This window comes from Pteronotus mesoamericanus, unplaced genomic scaffold (assembly GCF_021234165.1).
Source record: "Pteronotus mesoamericanus isolate MK-2021 breed Mesoamerican mustached bat unplaced genomic scaffold, CSHL_Meso_final scaffold_167, whole genome shotgun sequence".
Taxonomy (NCBI): Eukaryota; Metazoa; Chordata; class Mammalia; order Chiroptera; family Mormoopidae; genus Pteronotus; species Pteronotus mesoamericanus.
Window position 1 is genome coordinate 8,576,502 of NW_026555308.1, and position 15,722 is coordinate 8,592,223.

General features: G+C 48.4%; 1 protein-coding gene across 1 annotated transcript in view; it reads right to left on the minus strand.

Annotated features, from left to right (window-relative positions):
* TEKT5 (tektin 5) overlaps positions 1-14,474 on the minus strand; it is a 33,099-nt gene extending 18,625 nt beyond the window's left edge. The window contains exons 1-5 of the mRNA XM_054589230.1: positions 13,899-14,474; positions 11,387-11,470; positions 10,717-10,787; positions 6,110-6,253; positions 1,691-1,913 (exon numbers count right to left, since the gene is read on the minus strand). Coding sequence (XP_054445205.1) covers positions 1,691-1,913; positions 6,110-6,253; positions 10,717-10,787; positions 11,387-11,470; positions 13,899-14,474 — 1,098 coding nt within the window. The remainder of the gene's footprint in view (positions 1-1,690; positions 1,914-6,109; positions 6,254-10,716; positions 10,788-11,386; positions 11,471-13,898) is intronic.
* Between the last annotated feature and the right edge of the window lie 1,248 nt (positions 14,475-15,722).

The window sequence follows — 15,722 nt, forward strand, 5'->3', positions numbered from 1 at the left end:
CCTCTGTTTCACAGGTGAGCCACCAAGACCCACCAAAGGAGCCTTCCCAAGTCATCCCCAGGCCTCAGACTTCATGCCATAAACATGACAATAAAATGTACTTGATCTACCAAATGAAATGCTCATTCAAAGAGAATGATTGCACAACAGCCAAAAGGTGGGAGCAATCCAAGTGTCCATCTATGGATGAGTAAACACACAAAATGTGGTCTATACGTTCAGTGGACTATTATTCGGCCTTACAGAAAGAAAATTCTGACACAGGATACAACATGGATGAAACTTGAACACATTTTAGTAAGTGAAAAAAAGTCAGTCACAAAAAGACAAATACTGTGTGACTCGACTTAAGTGAAGTACCTAGGACAGTCAAATTCAGACACAGAAAATACAATGTTGGCTGTCCGGGGCTAGGGAAGGAGAAATGGGGATTATTGATTAAAAGGTATAAGTTTAAACACAGAGTTCTTTCAGTTGGGGGAGATGGATGGTAGTGATGACTGAACAACAATGTGAAGGGACTTAAGGCTACTGAGCAGTACTCTCCGCAACAGTAGCTGTGAACTAAAAGTTTGTGTCTCCCCAAATTCACACTTTGAAACCGAATCCCCACTGTGACCGTACTAGGAGGTGGGGTCATTAAGGGGTGATTGGGCTGTCAGTAGGCTTATGAATGGTATTAGTGACCTCATAAAAGAGACCTGGGAGGGCACAGGGAAAAGATAAGTCTATGATTGAGATGCGGGTTTTCACCAGACACCAAATCTGCTTGGCGCCTTGATCCTGAACTTCTCAGTCTTCAGAACTGTGAGAAATAAATTTCTGTTGTTTATAAGCTACCCAGTCTGTGGCATTTTTGTTATAGTAGCTCAATAGACTGAGACAATGGTAATTTTTATGTATACTTTACAGCAATATAAAAATGACTTTTCCCTACAAAAAAGAGAAAGAAAGATGCTTGAAATTAAAAGCACTCACTCATTCATGCATCATTCAACATCAGTTCAAAGCTCATCACTGTAATTCCTTTCATTCATCACCCCAAGATTTAAGGAGCGTCTACTGTGTGCCAGGCAGTAGTGATGCTCTGGCATCCCACAAGCTCTCTAAATTTATACTGAGCAGGGAGGATAAATTCCACACAGGAGATTTTCCCAGAGGTGTGAAACAGCCTGACACATTGGAATAAGGGAGTAGTGAAAGGGGCATGTCAGTGTGGGAGTAACAGGAGGTAGTGACAGAATTAGACAGTCCTTCCTCCTTCTCAAATTCAAAAAAACACCCCGCCCCTCCAGACAGGGTCTTGATGCTGTTGAAGCCTTTGTAGGTCAGAAGGTCACATTTTCAAAGAGTGGAGAAGATCTGCTCAGACGTGGTTCCTGGGGCTCCCTTGGCCCCAGGGGCTATCAGCAAACAGCCTTTGGGTGCTCTGGTGATGGCCAAGCCAAGCTCTAAGCTCCAACATCCAGGGAACAAGGAAGATTTACTCCTATATGCTTGAGACTTCCTAGGAAGCTCAAAGCCCCTACTCCACTTTGAGCTGGACACGCTTATAGACTGTGGGACAAGCGGGGCCTTGTAAGTGGCAGGGACCGGTGGGTAGCTTGGCCAGATGCTGCAGAGACCACAGAAGGAAGGTGAAGGTGTGGCAGAGTAGACAACAGTCCTCAGGCACATCTCGCTTACTGACCTTAGCCAGCTGCATCTGCAGCTTATTCTTCACGTCCGTGACCTCAGCGATGCGGGCATTGAAAGCCAGATTGGTATCAGTGAACTGCTTCCACATCTGATCCGACAAGGTGTCAAAGAGGTTCTTGGCCTCCTCATGCAGCCGGATGGAGTTGGCTCGCATGTTCTGTGAGTGCCTGATGTTGTCATTACTGAACTTGGCCCAGGTCTCGGGCACAGAGATCCTGAAAGAGGCACAAGAACAAATTTAGCACAGGTGAGGATTGGACGTTTCTGGCAGGCCTTAGGGATCTCCCAGCCCAGGGTTGCTCAGCCTCAGTGCTCTTTCTTTCTTTTTCTTTTTTATCCTCACCCAAGGACATTTCTATTTGCTTGTTTAGAGCGAGAGAGGAAGAGAGAGAAACATCAGTGCAAGAGAAGCATTAATTGGTTGCCTTTGTACATACCCAGGGATCCACACTGGGACCTCAGATCATACGCCTCTGGACCAGGGGTCACACACACCCACGTCCGGACTGGGGATGAAACCGCAACCTACATATGTGCCTTGACCAGGAATCGAACCCACAACATTTTGGTTATGGGACGATGCTCCAAACAACTGAGCTACACCAGCCAGGGCAGCCTCAGTATTCTTGACATCTGGTTGGGGATTAGATTCTGTTATGGGGGCTGTCCTGTGCACTGAGATGTTTAGCAATATCCCTGGCCTCTGCCCACCAGCTGCTAGTAGCAACGCTTCTCCGGTGTGACAACGAAAAATGTCTCCAGGTATTGCCAAATGTCCCTTAGGGGAGGAGACATAATGGCCCCCAGCTGAGAGCCACCAGGCTAATCCAACTCCCTTATTTACAAGTGAGGCCACCACAGTCTGGAGAGAACAGCTGCTTTCCTTGGTGAGTTATAGGAGAGAAGAGATTCCCCAGAAAGGCTCCTTTCAGTAACACCTCCTCCATCACCACAACCAAAAACACAGAGACAGAGGGCACAACGCTGGCTGCGCGGTCCCTTCAGTTCAGGCGCCAGGCTACCTGCACTGGCTTCTTTGTTTAACAAATGTTCTTTGAACACCCACCACATGCCAAACCTTATTCTAGGCACTTGGGATAGAGCCATAAACAAGAACAGCAACCTCCCTGACTTCATGGTGATAAATTTCCAGCAGAGGGAGGCAGACAATACATAAAGATGTTTACACATGGTATTATGTGCTATGAAGGAATTTAGGAGCAGGATGATGAAAGGGAGACAAATGGAATGGGGCCACTTTGTGTCAGGGTTGTATAATAAGTGGAATTTATACTCAGAGAGTGTTGAGGTGCTCGTGGATTAGCAGTTGCACAAAGCTGTCATCACGCCGGCTGTGAAGCGTAGAGGAGAGGGACAGGTAGGAGAGGAGGAGGCCTGGAGGGTCACTGGGAGGGAGGGAGAGAATGAGCAAGGAAGGATAAATCCCCAGGAGCTTTTTCCTCTGTCCTCCCTCCGGCTATTGCTGGTGTCCCTCCTATTGGCAGAACTCAACTGGATGCCAGATGGCAAAGGGCCAGGAAGACAGTCTGCAAAGGGCAGCCTCCTCTGCAGCAGGCAGCCAAGGAATGAATCTAGGGATTGAATGGAGACACAGGCTACATTGGAAAGGGCAGGCAGGGAAGGCTTCTCAGAGGCGGCGATTCATAAGGGATTCAGTTGAGGCGACAGAAAGTTCTTCCTGCAGGTATATAAATCCCCACGACAAGCAACCAACCAGAGTTTTGTCCTCTGGGAAGACTTTGAGAAGGAGGGAAGTGCATTTCTTTGAGCTGGCTTCAGTTCCTGGGTAAACCAGACTAGGTAACTTTTCAAGGTCTTTTCTAGCCAGGAAGTCTCTCCAGTTATTAAATAAAGCTGATTTTTATTCTCAGGCAGTAGGGAAAAAGAGACTGAATTTTCTGAAATAGAAGTCTCTTTTCAAACATTTTAAAGCACACTTAGATTGCCTGGTGAATAGAAATTTGCAAACATATAAATTACCTGGTTGCTTTGTCTGGCTTTTGCAGGAGTTAAAAGCAAACAATGAAAAGAGGGGCCTCTCCGGCTTCTGGAGATGGGAGAGGGCACTGTGTCTGATCCAGAGCTTTCATTCAACAAAGACCTGAGGCTCAGAGAAGTGTCTTTTCCAAGGTCACACAGCTACTCACCATCAGATGAGGAAGGAGGAGGCGCCAAGGACAGTGGATGGAGACCAGCAGATGTACCCCAGTGCTGGATGGGGCACCGCCAATGTCAAGGTGGCAACCTCTGAGCCCTCACCCTCCTCTGGAGCCGACAGCTGAGCTCCTCAGAGAAAAATAACCAGCTTAATCACACTCTCCCTGGGGAGAATTTGCCAGAGGCAGCCTGTGTCCTAGCAGGTGGTATACCTCAGTAGCGGGTGGGACGTGCTTTCTGTAGCCTGTGTCCTCTAAAGATTAAAGACACAGAGACAGCAGGCTTTGCTGGGGAGACCGAAAGACACCTGAACAGAACACCCAGACACAGTGTCCACGCAATGTGGGCTCAGATTGTGGCTCTGCCACTCACTGTGTGAGTTTGAGCCAGTCACTTCCCCAGTCTGAACCTTTGTTTCCTCATTGTAAATGGGGTAATAATGGTGCCTACCCCTGTGTTTGTTGAGTGAATGTGAAGCCCCTATCACAGCACCTGACAATAGTAAACACTTGATATATATTTATGAGCCATAAAACGCTGGGTGTGAAGCCCTCAGCAGGGTGCCTGGGACATAGCAAACATCAGGTAAAAGGCATCTTCTATCATCATCATCATCATCACCATCATCATCACCACCAGCACCACCATCATCAGTTAATCCATGGCGATGAGAACTGCAGTGAAAAGAGACACTGCAATTCAGAGCCTCCAAACATCCTTTAAGCTGCCTAGACATGGCCCTGCTCTAAGAAACCCCAAATAAAAGACCTGAGCTAGCACATCTGGGGAGTGATTAGTCACCACAAACGGTAATGGAGGCACTGGGGAAGGAACTTTAAATAGGAACCTCCTCCTGGGCGTGCGACCTGGCCTCTCAGGTTTCAGGGAGGCGTCTGTGGGTGGTGTGAACGAAGGCACTGAGCCCCCTGAGTCCTGCTCACCTTGCCAGTGCTATGGGGCCGCCAACCTTGTCAGAAAAAGAAAGATCCCCAGGCGTTGTCATTGCTGAAAACACCAAAGGGCCCTCTCAACACTTCAATGTTTACTAAGATCCAGAGCGTGACCCAGGGCATGGTCCACAAGACTGCCAACAAACTCCTCCGTTTCTTCCCTCTCCCCTCCTTTCCTCCCTTCCTCCCTTCCTTTCATCCTCCTTTCCCTCACTTCCCCCTTTCACGCATTTTCATTCAACAAATATTTATTGCACATCTACATGAAAAGCACAAATCTATGTGCTAGAGTTTTTTTTTAAACGAGCCAAGATAGACACCACCCTCTGTCTGTACCCTCTCTCTGCACGTGTCTCTCTCTCCAGCCTTCCAACTACCGGTTGGGAAAGCGTGCTTTAGTTCTGCATGAAGTTCTAGGATGCTGTGACATGCCCACCACAGCGGCCGGCATACAGAAGGCACTCAGCTCATAGCTGCTAAGAAAATGGCAGTGATGAGAAAACAAGGTCATACATCAAGCACTCGATAATTCTTGGCTGTTGTCATTCCCCTACCCCGGGCTCTATCCTCAGAACTTCACACACCCACCTTTTCATACTCACAGCAACTCTGGGAGGTGGGAGCTATTATTATTCCACCGTTATAGATTAGGAAACAGAGGCCCAAAGGGGTTAAGTAATTCACCGCCAGGGCTAGTGTAGAGGCTGGATTTAAGGCTGGCAGCCTGGATGCAGAATTCACTCTTAACCACCACCAGTGCTGGTGGACATCAGTTGGCTCTCCTGGCCGAGTGTAAATTCCTCCTCCTTCTGGTTACAACCATTTTGTTCTGGGGATTGTTTGGTGGCATTGCCAATCGAGGTGTCCCAGCATGTCCTGGCCCAGTGGCAGCAGTTGTGTGACCTTCACTAAGCCAGTCGCTTGCTCTGTCTTGCTGGAATTTGAATCTTGAGCAAAGTGGGTCAAGAGTGGAAAGACAGTAGTGCTCCCAGAAAAAAGCTGATTAGCTCTCACTTCCTGGCTTGTTTAAGCTGCCAGACCCTTCCCCTCCAGCCTTTCCCTTGAGTCAGTGGCTCCCCACAGCCTTCCAGTAAATTCCAACTAGTCTTAAGTTTTTGAGCCAGAATTGGATGCTATGGGTTGCAACCAAGGATTCCCATTCAACCACTCTGTCTCTCACTTGACAGGTGCACGATGCCACTTTAAGACTGCCTGGCAGGAGCAGACCAAACCCCCACTCCCACTGGATATGGGCAGATGGGGACCAAGAGCCCAGTACTTACGTGCCATCCACCTTCTCCATGCCATGGAAGAAGCTTATGCAGTCTGATGTGTTCCTCAGGTTAAAACACTTTTCATCGATAAACTGTGCTGAGTTTTTGTCCTCGATGTCCCTTTCCAGAGCATGCTGAGCATCTCGGTTATCCCTGTTGGGGGTAGGGGGCAGTTAAGGATTTACCCCTAGATTGTACAATAATCCAGAGTCTCTCACCCCAAGATCTCAAGGGAGGTCGGTGCAGAGCCGCTGCTGAAAGCCAGGTCTTTGGATGCCCAGGAGGGTGCTCTGTCCACCCACAGCAGCTTCTTAGCCTCTTCTCACTTTGATGCCCTCACCACATACCCAGGGCCTCCTTCTAATCCAAGCAGACCTGTTTTATCAGAACAGGGGTAAGCAAACATTTGCTGTCAAGGGTCAAATACTAAATATTTTAGGCTTCGTGGGTCATATGGTCTATGTAGCAACTTTTCAGCTGTGCAAGAAGCATCAGAGATGATATGTCACTGATGGGTATGGCTGCATTCCAATAAAGCTTTATGGTTACAAAAACAAGTCATGGGCCCGAACTGGCCCTCCAGCTATCGTACGCTGACCTGATTTAGAAGATACAAATTCACTTTGAACAAAGCCTGGTATTGCTTTATTTATTTCTTTTAAAGATTTTATTTATCTATTTTTAGAGAGAGGGGAAGGAAAGGAGAAAAGGAAGAGAAACATTAATGTGTGGTTGCCTCTCACTCACCCTCTCTGGAAACCTGGCCTGCAACACAGGCATATGCCCTGACTGGGAACTGAACCGGCGACACTTTGATTTGCAGGCCAGTGCTCAATCCACTGAGCAACACCAGCCAGGGCAAGCCTGGTATTGCCTTTTTTTTTTTTTTTTTTTTTTAAGATTTTATTTATTTATTTTTAGAGAGAGGGGAAGGGAGGGAGTGGTATCGCTGTAAATAATGTGTGTCATCCTATAGCCGGCACAGAAGGAAAAGACATGAATAAGACCCACTCACTTACCTCCATGTTGTTCACAGGCATGTGTAAATAAACATAGTAAAACTACATATGTACAGAATGGTAAGGGCAACAGTGCAGGTTTGTAAAAGATACCAAGTAATATTCAAGAGGAAGCCATTAACTCAGGGTGAGGGGCTAATCAGGAAAGGCTTCCCAGGGAGATGTATGAGCTGGGTTTTCATAATAATAGGAATAGACATTATGGACAAAGTTGGATGGGAGCATGACAGTTCCAAGGTGAGGACACCACAAGCACAAAAGCAGAGGAACTAGAGACCTCCAGGTGTTTAGGGATCTATAAGGAGCTCAGTCAGGTTATCAGAATCAGGGACTGGGCAGAGTTAGAGATTGGGCAGAGTCCAGGATTGGGGGGAGTCAGGGACTGGGCAGAGTCAGGGGCTGAGCAGAGGAAACTGACAGGACAATAGGCTGGGACCAGGACTTGAACCTACAGGGCTGGGATCTTGGCTAGGAAGCACAAACTTAAGGTAACTGTTTGCCAAATTCCCTAGCCACTGGGGAACCACTTTTGTGATTCTTGTCATAGTCCCAAAGTAAATATACTATTAGTTACTTCCTTCTTGTCTTTTTATTAAATCACTTTTAAAATATAAATAAATGTATTTTAAAAGGAAAATCTTCATCACTGTCTTAAAAAAAATAATTCTTTCCATTAATGGATCACCTCAAACATAAATACCGAGTAAGCACCAACAGAGTTCAAGTTAGAATCCATCTCTAGAAGGCTGTAAGCCTAAACCTTTTTCTGTTTCCCTTTTGTTTGAAAAGGAGATTAGTCAGTGTTAAAAACACCTAAGCATTGATTGGGACTTTCACTTTGAACTGCTTAGAAGAACTGAAAGAGAACAAGGGAATAACTCTAACTAAGCAAGCTGATGACCTGATACCATCTAGAACAACTGCTACACATTGTACATTGGTCTCCCTGTTTCCCCTTCTGTATCCTCTCATTCTCTCTCTTTTTTTCTCTCCCTTCCTCTGTCTTTCTTTCTCTATCTCTTTCTCATATCTTTATCTCTTTCTGCCTCATCTCTCTTGATTTCTCTCTGTCTTAGGGCCTCTGCCTCTCTCTTTCTCCCTCTCCCTTATTTGTCTCTTTTTGCCACTTTCTTTTTCTGCCATGGACACTGGTAGCTGGTGAGGTGTTTCAAACAGGCCAGGAGCAGGAAAATTAAATCCCAATGGCGAGCCCCCACCTATCAGGATACTCGGGATGATGTTGGAGCAGAAGGAGGCCTCCCGGGGCCTCAGAATCCCTGCTCAGCTGCTCCAGACCCTGCTAATAAGGCCTGGGAAAAGATGGGACAGCACCTGGGTCTCTTCCTTGGCCCATGACAGCGAGCCCTGCCAGTGCCAAGGCTCACCCGGCTGTTGATCCACCAGAACAAGCCAGAACTTGGCCCCTGCCCAATCAGGAAGAGCATTTTCTGCTTTGTTAGGGAGCTTGGGGAGCTGAGGACACAGTCCTGTCCGGACAGGGACCTCAGGCCTCACCCAAAAAACCACACGTCAATAGCCCCAGCCTGCCTGTACCAGGTTGGCCACCTGAGTAGGTCAGCAGCAGAGCCTCTCTACAGGCGGCCAGGACACACAGATAATAAATCTTTGGCCATTCCTAGGTTACTTACACTGCCTGACAACACAGGCTGCCTCCCAGCAAGATGATAGGCATTTGCTGACAAACAGGCTGCTCCTCAAGATAAAACAGTCTCTATCCAGGGTGGCCCAGCCTCTAGTCCTGCAAAAGGGAATGCTCCCCACCCCCACTCTCTCTGCCTCAGCTGCTGCATCTCTCAGTTTCCATCCCAGCATCTCCTGCTCTCTTCTCCTCTTTCTCTGTGTCGGTCCCTCTCCATCTCTGTTTTTCTCTGTCTCAAACTCACCTCTTGATTTCTCTCTTTGTCTGAGCACAACTGTGTCTAGCCTCTGTCCCTCTCTGTACCTCTGTCTCCCTGACACCACCCTCCCTGTCTCTGTTGACCTCTTCATGTCTTTCTCTCTCTCTCTCTCTCTCTCTCTCTCTCTCTCTCTCTCTGATGTCAGTGCTCATACTGTGTCTCCCAGTTGAAGGGACTGTCTTGGTCTGTTTCAGTCTCTCTGGTTCTCCCAACTCTCCCACCTTGTCCTTCATTGTCTGGGGCTGCACAAGTAGCCCCATCTGACGTAGTCTCCGGATTTCTCTTCTGGGATCCAGGTCCGAGTTTTAAGCCTGTTGTTCACCTTGCCAGTTCAAACCATCCCGTTCCCCAAACTTCAGCCCTCCCAACACCCGAACACCGAGTTTTGTCACAGCCTTATGTCAACAACAAATGGAAAACTGTTCTCTCTTGCCAAAAGTAGTCATTGTAAAAATAAGCGCAATAAAAATACAATAAAGGCATTTACCTGCCCAAACTTTTTTGTTTAAATCCAAGTATCTGACGTTTTTGAAAAAGTGAATTAATTTGTAGGCAAACATTAGGCAAATGTTAGTCCAAGTGGCAGGTGGAATTGCCAGAAATCAGGACAGAGGCACGTCAACCACAGAAGTTAACACTGCTTTCATCGTTCAACCACTGCTATGCCTGCACCTCATTCGGATCTGCCCATAACCTTGCCTTCAGTTCTGCTGGTAGCTTTTCAGCACTGCCTTGGATGCTATATTGTCCTCAGTGATTCCAGTCCCTGCCACCCAGTTCTCACTGCCTCCGTGGAGATGAGGGACTGCTGTGGGGGACAGGGCAGGGAGGCGACTGCTGTTTCTCGGGTACAGCAAGCCAGGGTACCCCCAGAGCCTATTTGCAAGCTGCCTGGCCCCTCAGCCTCCCATCGGGGCTGCCCATGTGCCGCACACAGCAGGGAGGGAGGCCCTGAAAATGTTGCCAGCCGGCCTCTTGTTATCTTTATCTGAGTAAATGAAGAGGAGAAGCTAGTAGAGCAGTGTGATCTGCAGGAGTTAAAGGCAAGTGCCCAGGTCAAGGGCCAGGTGGGAAGGCCGCCTCTGAAAGAGCCGGGGGCCAAGGGCTTAGCTGTGGGCTCCAAGCCTTGTAAAACTCAAACCTCCCTTTAATTATGGGGGAGCCTCCTGGCTTGTCATGGTACCACTTACATAATCTTCCAAAAACTAAGAGCTGACTCCTTTTGAAGGCTCTTGGTTCAGGAGTGCACCAGCTCCCCTATGGAGAGGCTCCTGCCTTTCACCTTGATGCCTAATGCCACCCACTCTCTGCCATTTCCCAAGGTTCAGAACTCGCATAAGGAAGCCACAGCGAGGAGACTACAGTGGGAACAATTTCTTTTGCTGAGGCTCTCATTGCAGACAGGAACAACCAGTGATGTGCTGACTCATGGAAATCAATGTGCACATCTCAGTAACATCCTACTGGTAGAATGAAATCAGCTATGATGGTATTGTCACTGAAATTGACAAATATTCCAAATCAGGATTTTTTTCCTTCCTGGGGAGCTGGTTGTTAAACACTTACCAGTACACTACTGACCGTAAGACCCACCTAGAGCCAGGGGTCCATCTGCCTTGCCCCATAGTACCTGGGGGACCCAAAATAAACTCCAAGAGGAAAACAAAGCAGCCCTTACCGCATCTGGATATCAATTCTTTGAGCTAGTTTTCTCATCTGGTCTTGGCAACATTTTAGCAAATCTACCTCCTGCAATGAAAATGTCAGAAAGAACAGTGCCCCTTAGAAGCACACAGTATCCTCTCCCCCAGACCACTGTCCCCATCCCTCACCTCTCATTGCCCGCCCTGAACCCCACAAGCTGAAATGTCAGGGTGGAGTCCATTTCTTGCCTCAGCCCACATGATCCCTGGGCCAGACAGATAAGTGTCGATTGTGGAGGTTCTGCATACTTTGCTCACTTCTCTTTTTTATATACTTCCAAATTAAAAGAAAATCTAACACCTACTCTGCGCCAACTACTCATTTGTGGATTATTTTATCATTAAATTAAATAATGTTTACCAAGTGGTACATATAGTAGGTGCTCAAATAATGGTAGTTTTTATTATTATTTACTAGTATGATAATGATGGTGCCCATTTTGGAGACAAAAAGGCTGAAAGTCAAATGACCTTTCTCCCTGTTCCTAAACCACAACCTCGGCCCCCCACCCAGGCTTTCTGAGCCCTAACTTTGCATGGACTGACACATGTGGCTTCTGCTCCTGGCAGGCAGCCCAGAACGCTCTCTGACCAGCCGGTCCTCCCTCCCACCTTGGGGGACTTGGGGGAAAGGAGGCACCTTACCTGGATAAGGTTTTTCTCCACATTGTCATGGACCAAATCGATCCCGATCCTTTTCTCTCGATGGTACAGACACTCCAGGGCCACCTGTAGGAAGCAGGCAGGGGGAAATTGGGTGTTCTCTCTGCAGTCTATGTAGACCCTGAAGGGAAGGACTCACATCTTTCATGGTTGTGGTCTGTTCTATCTCCGGGAAACCTGCATCTTCAGGTAGCTTCATCATTGTGCATCTGAGTGGGTTTCTGCCCCCCGCCCCCGATCCCTGGTAGGAGGGTCGGGGTGAGGGGAGCTGTGAGACGCCATGAGTGCACATCAGTGCAATATTGGTGCATGCCTCGCAGGTTTGTTGTGCAGCTTAAGTCAGCTTGAGAAGGGTAAAACGCTCAGAATATTGACAATTAATATTATCTAGGAATATACAGTTGACCCTTCGACAACATGAGTTTGAACTATATGGGTCCACTTATATTGTGGGTATTTTTTCAATAAATACTGTAGATGTATTTTCTCTCCCTTGTGATTTTCTTAATAACATTTTCTCTTCTCTGGCTTACTTAATTGTAAGAATATAGTATATCCTACATATAATATACAAGATATGTATTAATTGACTGTTCATGTTATCGGTAAGGCTTCCAGTCAACAATACCCTATTAGTGGTTAAGTTTTGGGGAAGTAAAAAGTTACAGGTGGATTTTTGGATGTAAAGGGCAGTCGATGCTGCTCACCCCATCATGATCCAGGGGTCAACTGGATGTGAAAACCTGTTTTTGGACATTTCTAAATGGGAGAGAGAGCTTTGGAAAGTGACCAGGGCCAAGATCCAGTCAACCCTGCCACCCAGCAATGGATCGTACAATTGTTGTCGGGGCATGAACAGAGCAGACTGGAAGGCAGGAGAAGTGGCAGCTCAGGGGAGATGCTGCACTGAGAATGCCAATGGGGATGGGCCACTAGGCTGTGATGTCACAAAGAGTGGGGGTTGGGACAGGAAGTGCAGAACATCACATCTTGGTATCAGGGTGCCAGTGCATCTGGAAACTGGGGGAGCCGAGAGATTCATTGATTCCACAAGAATTTCCTGAACCTTTCTCCATGTCACCCTCAGTCAAGGTACTGGGGAAACTTCAATAAACTAAACAGATGGCCCCAGCTGTAATGGAATTTTCACAGAAGAGAGAGAACACACACAAGTAAACACATAAACTCAATCATTTCTGACTGTGATAAGAGCTGTGATGAAAACAGGGTGATGTGGAGGCTTTGGTAAGGAGTAAGGGCATCAGGGCGGTCAGGGAGGACTTCTCTGAGGTGACACCCCATGGCCTAAATCTAGAGGAGCAGCAGAGATGAACGGAAATAATGCACCAGGAAGAGGGAGCAGCAGGTGCAAAGGCTGAGGTAGGAGGAGGGGTGGACAGAAAGCCATTGGGACCAGAGTGGAGGAAGTGAGGCTGAAGGGCGTGGGGGCAGAAGCAGGGTCATGCAGCTGGAGGCTGCAATTAGGAACGCAGATGTTAATTAGGGTGCATCAGGAAGCCATGGGGAGGGGTTTAGCGAGGAAGTAGGGAGATCCAGTTTAATATTTAAAATGACCCCTCTTGGCTGAAAATGGGTTGGAGGAGAACAGGAAAGGCGAGGCCAGGAGGGAGGCAGTCGCCCCTGTCTGGTGAGAGGCGTCTGGACTGAGGCAGTAACCCTGGAGATGGAGAGAGGGCGATAAAACCGAGATGTCTCTGGTCCCTGTGCCACCACGTGGCTGCCTAAGGAGGCCACATGATGTGAAGGGCAGAGCTGAGTTTTCCAGAGAGAGGAGAGCACAGATTTGGGATGCTACCCTCAGTCTCTGAGCAGCATCCCTGCCTGCTCGCATCCTGGGGAGAAACCGGGGGTGTAGGGAAACAGGACTCTCCCCACCCCACTGTCATGGATGGAATATCATGCTAGGCTGCGAATATGTTCAAGCTGGTGGTCTACTCAACAGGCAATCAGCATAGACATTGCTCATTAAGGACCAGCAGAGACGTACAGGTACATCAGAGCTGAGTATTAGCCTTCACACATTGGTGACAAAGCAGAAAAAAATTCCTGCCCTCATGGCACCTATATTCTAGTGTAGGGAGAAGGACAGTAAACAAGTAAATGTGAATATCATAGGGTACGTTAGCAGGTGTTAAGGGCTTCGGAGAAAACCAAAGCCGTTCTTTTAAGGATGTCTTCTGGAGACCATCACCACACACACGTCTGCAGGCACACGCATGCCTGATGGGACTCTTTCACTTTGATGTAACCCCAAAGAAGAAAAGAAATTCCATTCAGTGTGAGGAACCCTGATTTGACTGGGATTATCCTGTATAGGCTAAGAGTATATATTTTGTCTTAAAAACTGATTATAGAGGATGCTGCGGCTCAAACCAACCTGCAAGGGGCTCGTCATCATGACCTTCACTCAAAAGCAGCGCCGGCGCTGAGACACGCGCGGCCGCCACACCCCCGCTCGCGTCCCCACGCTCACCTGCAGGGGACAGTTGGCCTCTTCAGCCGCACACTCCAGCCGCTTCTTGATGGTATCCAGGCTGCAGTTCTCGTTGAGAAGCCTCTCCAGCTCATAGCTCAGCTCAGACTTCCAGAATCCAATGTCCGACAGCCTCTGGCCCAGGTTCCGGCAGGTCCCCTCCTGCATCTGGCGGGTCAGCTGGTCCTTGTCCTGCATGAGCCGCATAGAGTCCCCCGTCAGCCGGCCAGCCCACAGCCGAGAGGCCTCGGCCCCGCGCACCTGCAGCTCGTTGGACCTGTCCCAGTCGTGGGGGTTGTAGCGACAGAAGAGCGCTGAGCGGAGCGCGGGCAGGACGGTGGGCGGCTTCAGAGCGCTGTGGCACACGGCTCCCTCGTCCAGGCAGGTCTGGGCGTTGGAGACCTTGTAGAAGAGGCTGGGCCTCCATGAGTTGAGGTAGCGGTACCCAGGCAGGTAGTAGGGCTGGTAGCATTCCTGGATTACCGGGGCCGGCGCAGCCGGAGGCAGCACGCTGAAGCCGCAGGCTTTCTTGGGGCCACAGTAACTGGCGGTCTGAGCGGTTCCAAGAAACTCCATCCTTTCCCATCAGCCCCGAAAGGGCACAACTCTGCCGACCGGAGCCGAGCACAGAGCAAGGCGCAGGAGCTCCTCTAGGGACGGGCAGGGCCTCTGTGACTCGGCACTGTTGTCATAAAGCCTGGGGGACAGGGCTTTACTGGGGCCATGCTGTCCCCATCAAAACACTCCAGAAGTCAACTAAGCGAACATGAGTTGCTCGATCCACAGAAAATGGCATTTATCTATTTTTCCATAACAATCAGTTCTGCCTTTCCAGAACTAACTCTGCCTATGGGAGGAAATTTAATGTTGTCCATCCCAGTAAAACTCAGTCAGTTAGTCAGTTCAGGGCCAGTTGGGTCAAGGTTAGTTGTTTTCCTTCTGTCTCTGTCCCCAAGATGGCATCAAAGTGGTACATCCACAGAAGGAACTCTTGGTCCAAAAAACAACACGAATAAATCTCAAACATATTCAGCTAAGTGAAAGCAGCTACGCTCAACAGACCTGTGTGATTCCATTCCATGTAGACGACATTCTGGAAGAAGCTGATCCATATGGACAGAAGACAGATGGTTACCAGGGGCTGGGCAAGAAAATTTGGGTGTGGTGATAGTATGCTCTATATCTTGATTGTGGTAAGGGCTGCACAACTAAATGTATTTGTCAAAACCTGTAGAACTCTCCACTAAAAAGGTGAATTTTATGGTACATAAAGTATACATGAATAATCCTGACTGCACGAAGGGGAGGGGAGGGGAAGAGATTTGGAGCTCGGCCACTCAGGGAAGGCCACGACTGTCTGGCTCAGCACGAAGTCCCAGCGCACCGCTGAGTGAATGAATGAATGAGTGGGCATCTAGAACGAGAGTTTTATAATTTCCGAAAAAGTATTCAACCCTCTGTTCTACACCAATCTTTGTCTCCCATCAAGAAAGTTCCCCCTTTCCTTGTCTGGTGGGAGGGACAACAAAAATCTTAAGGCCTAGAATAAGAGGGGCATTTGATTTGTGGGGACTTTTCCCCCTTTGAAATGGGAAAGACAAGAATCTGGCCCTCCAGTAGACCTTGTGAGTGGAGTGTGGTGGTCGATGGGAATTTTCTCCCCCGTTGCCTAAAACCAGAGCTGAAAAATGGGAGTGGGTATGAGAGGACTAAGGCAGAGAGAAGTAACGCTCATTAGGCACCTTCCTTATACCTGATGCTTTATTTAATTTCCACAGAACGCCCACAAAGAAGCCCTTGACCCCCCCCATCATAGGGTGACAT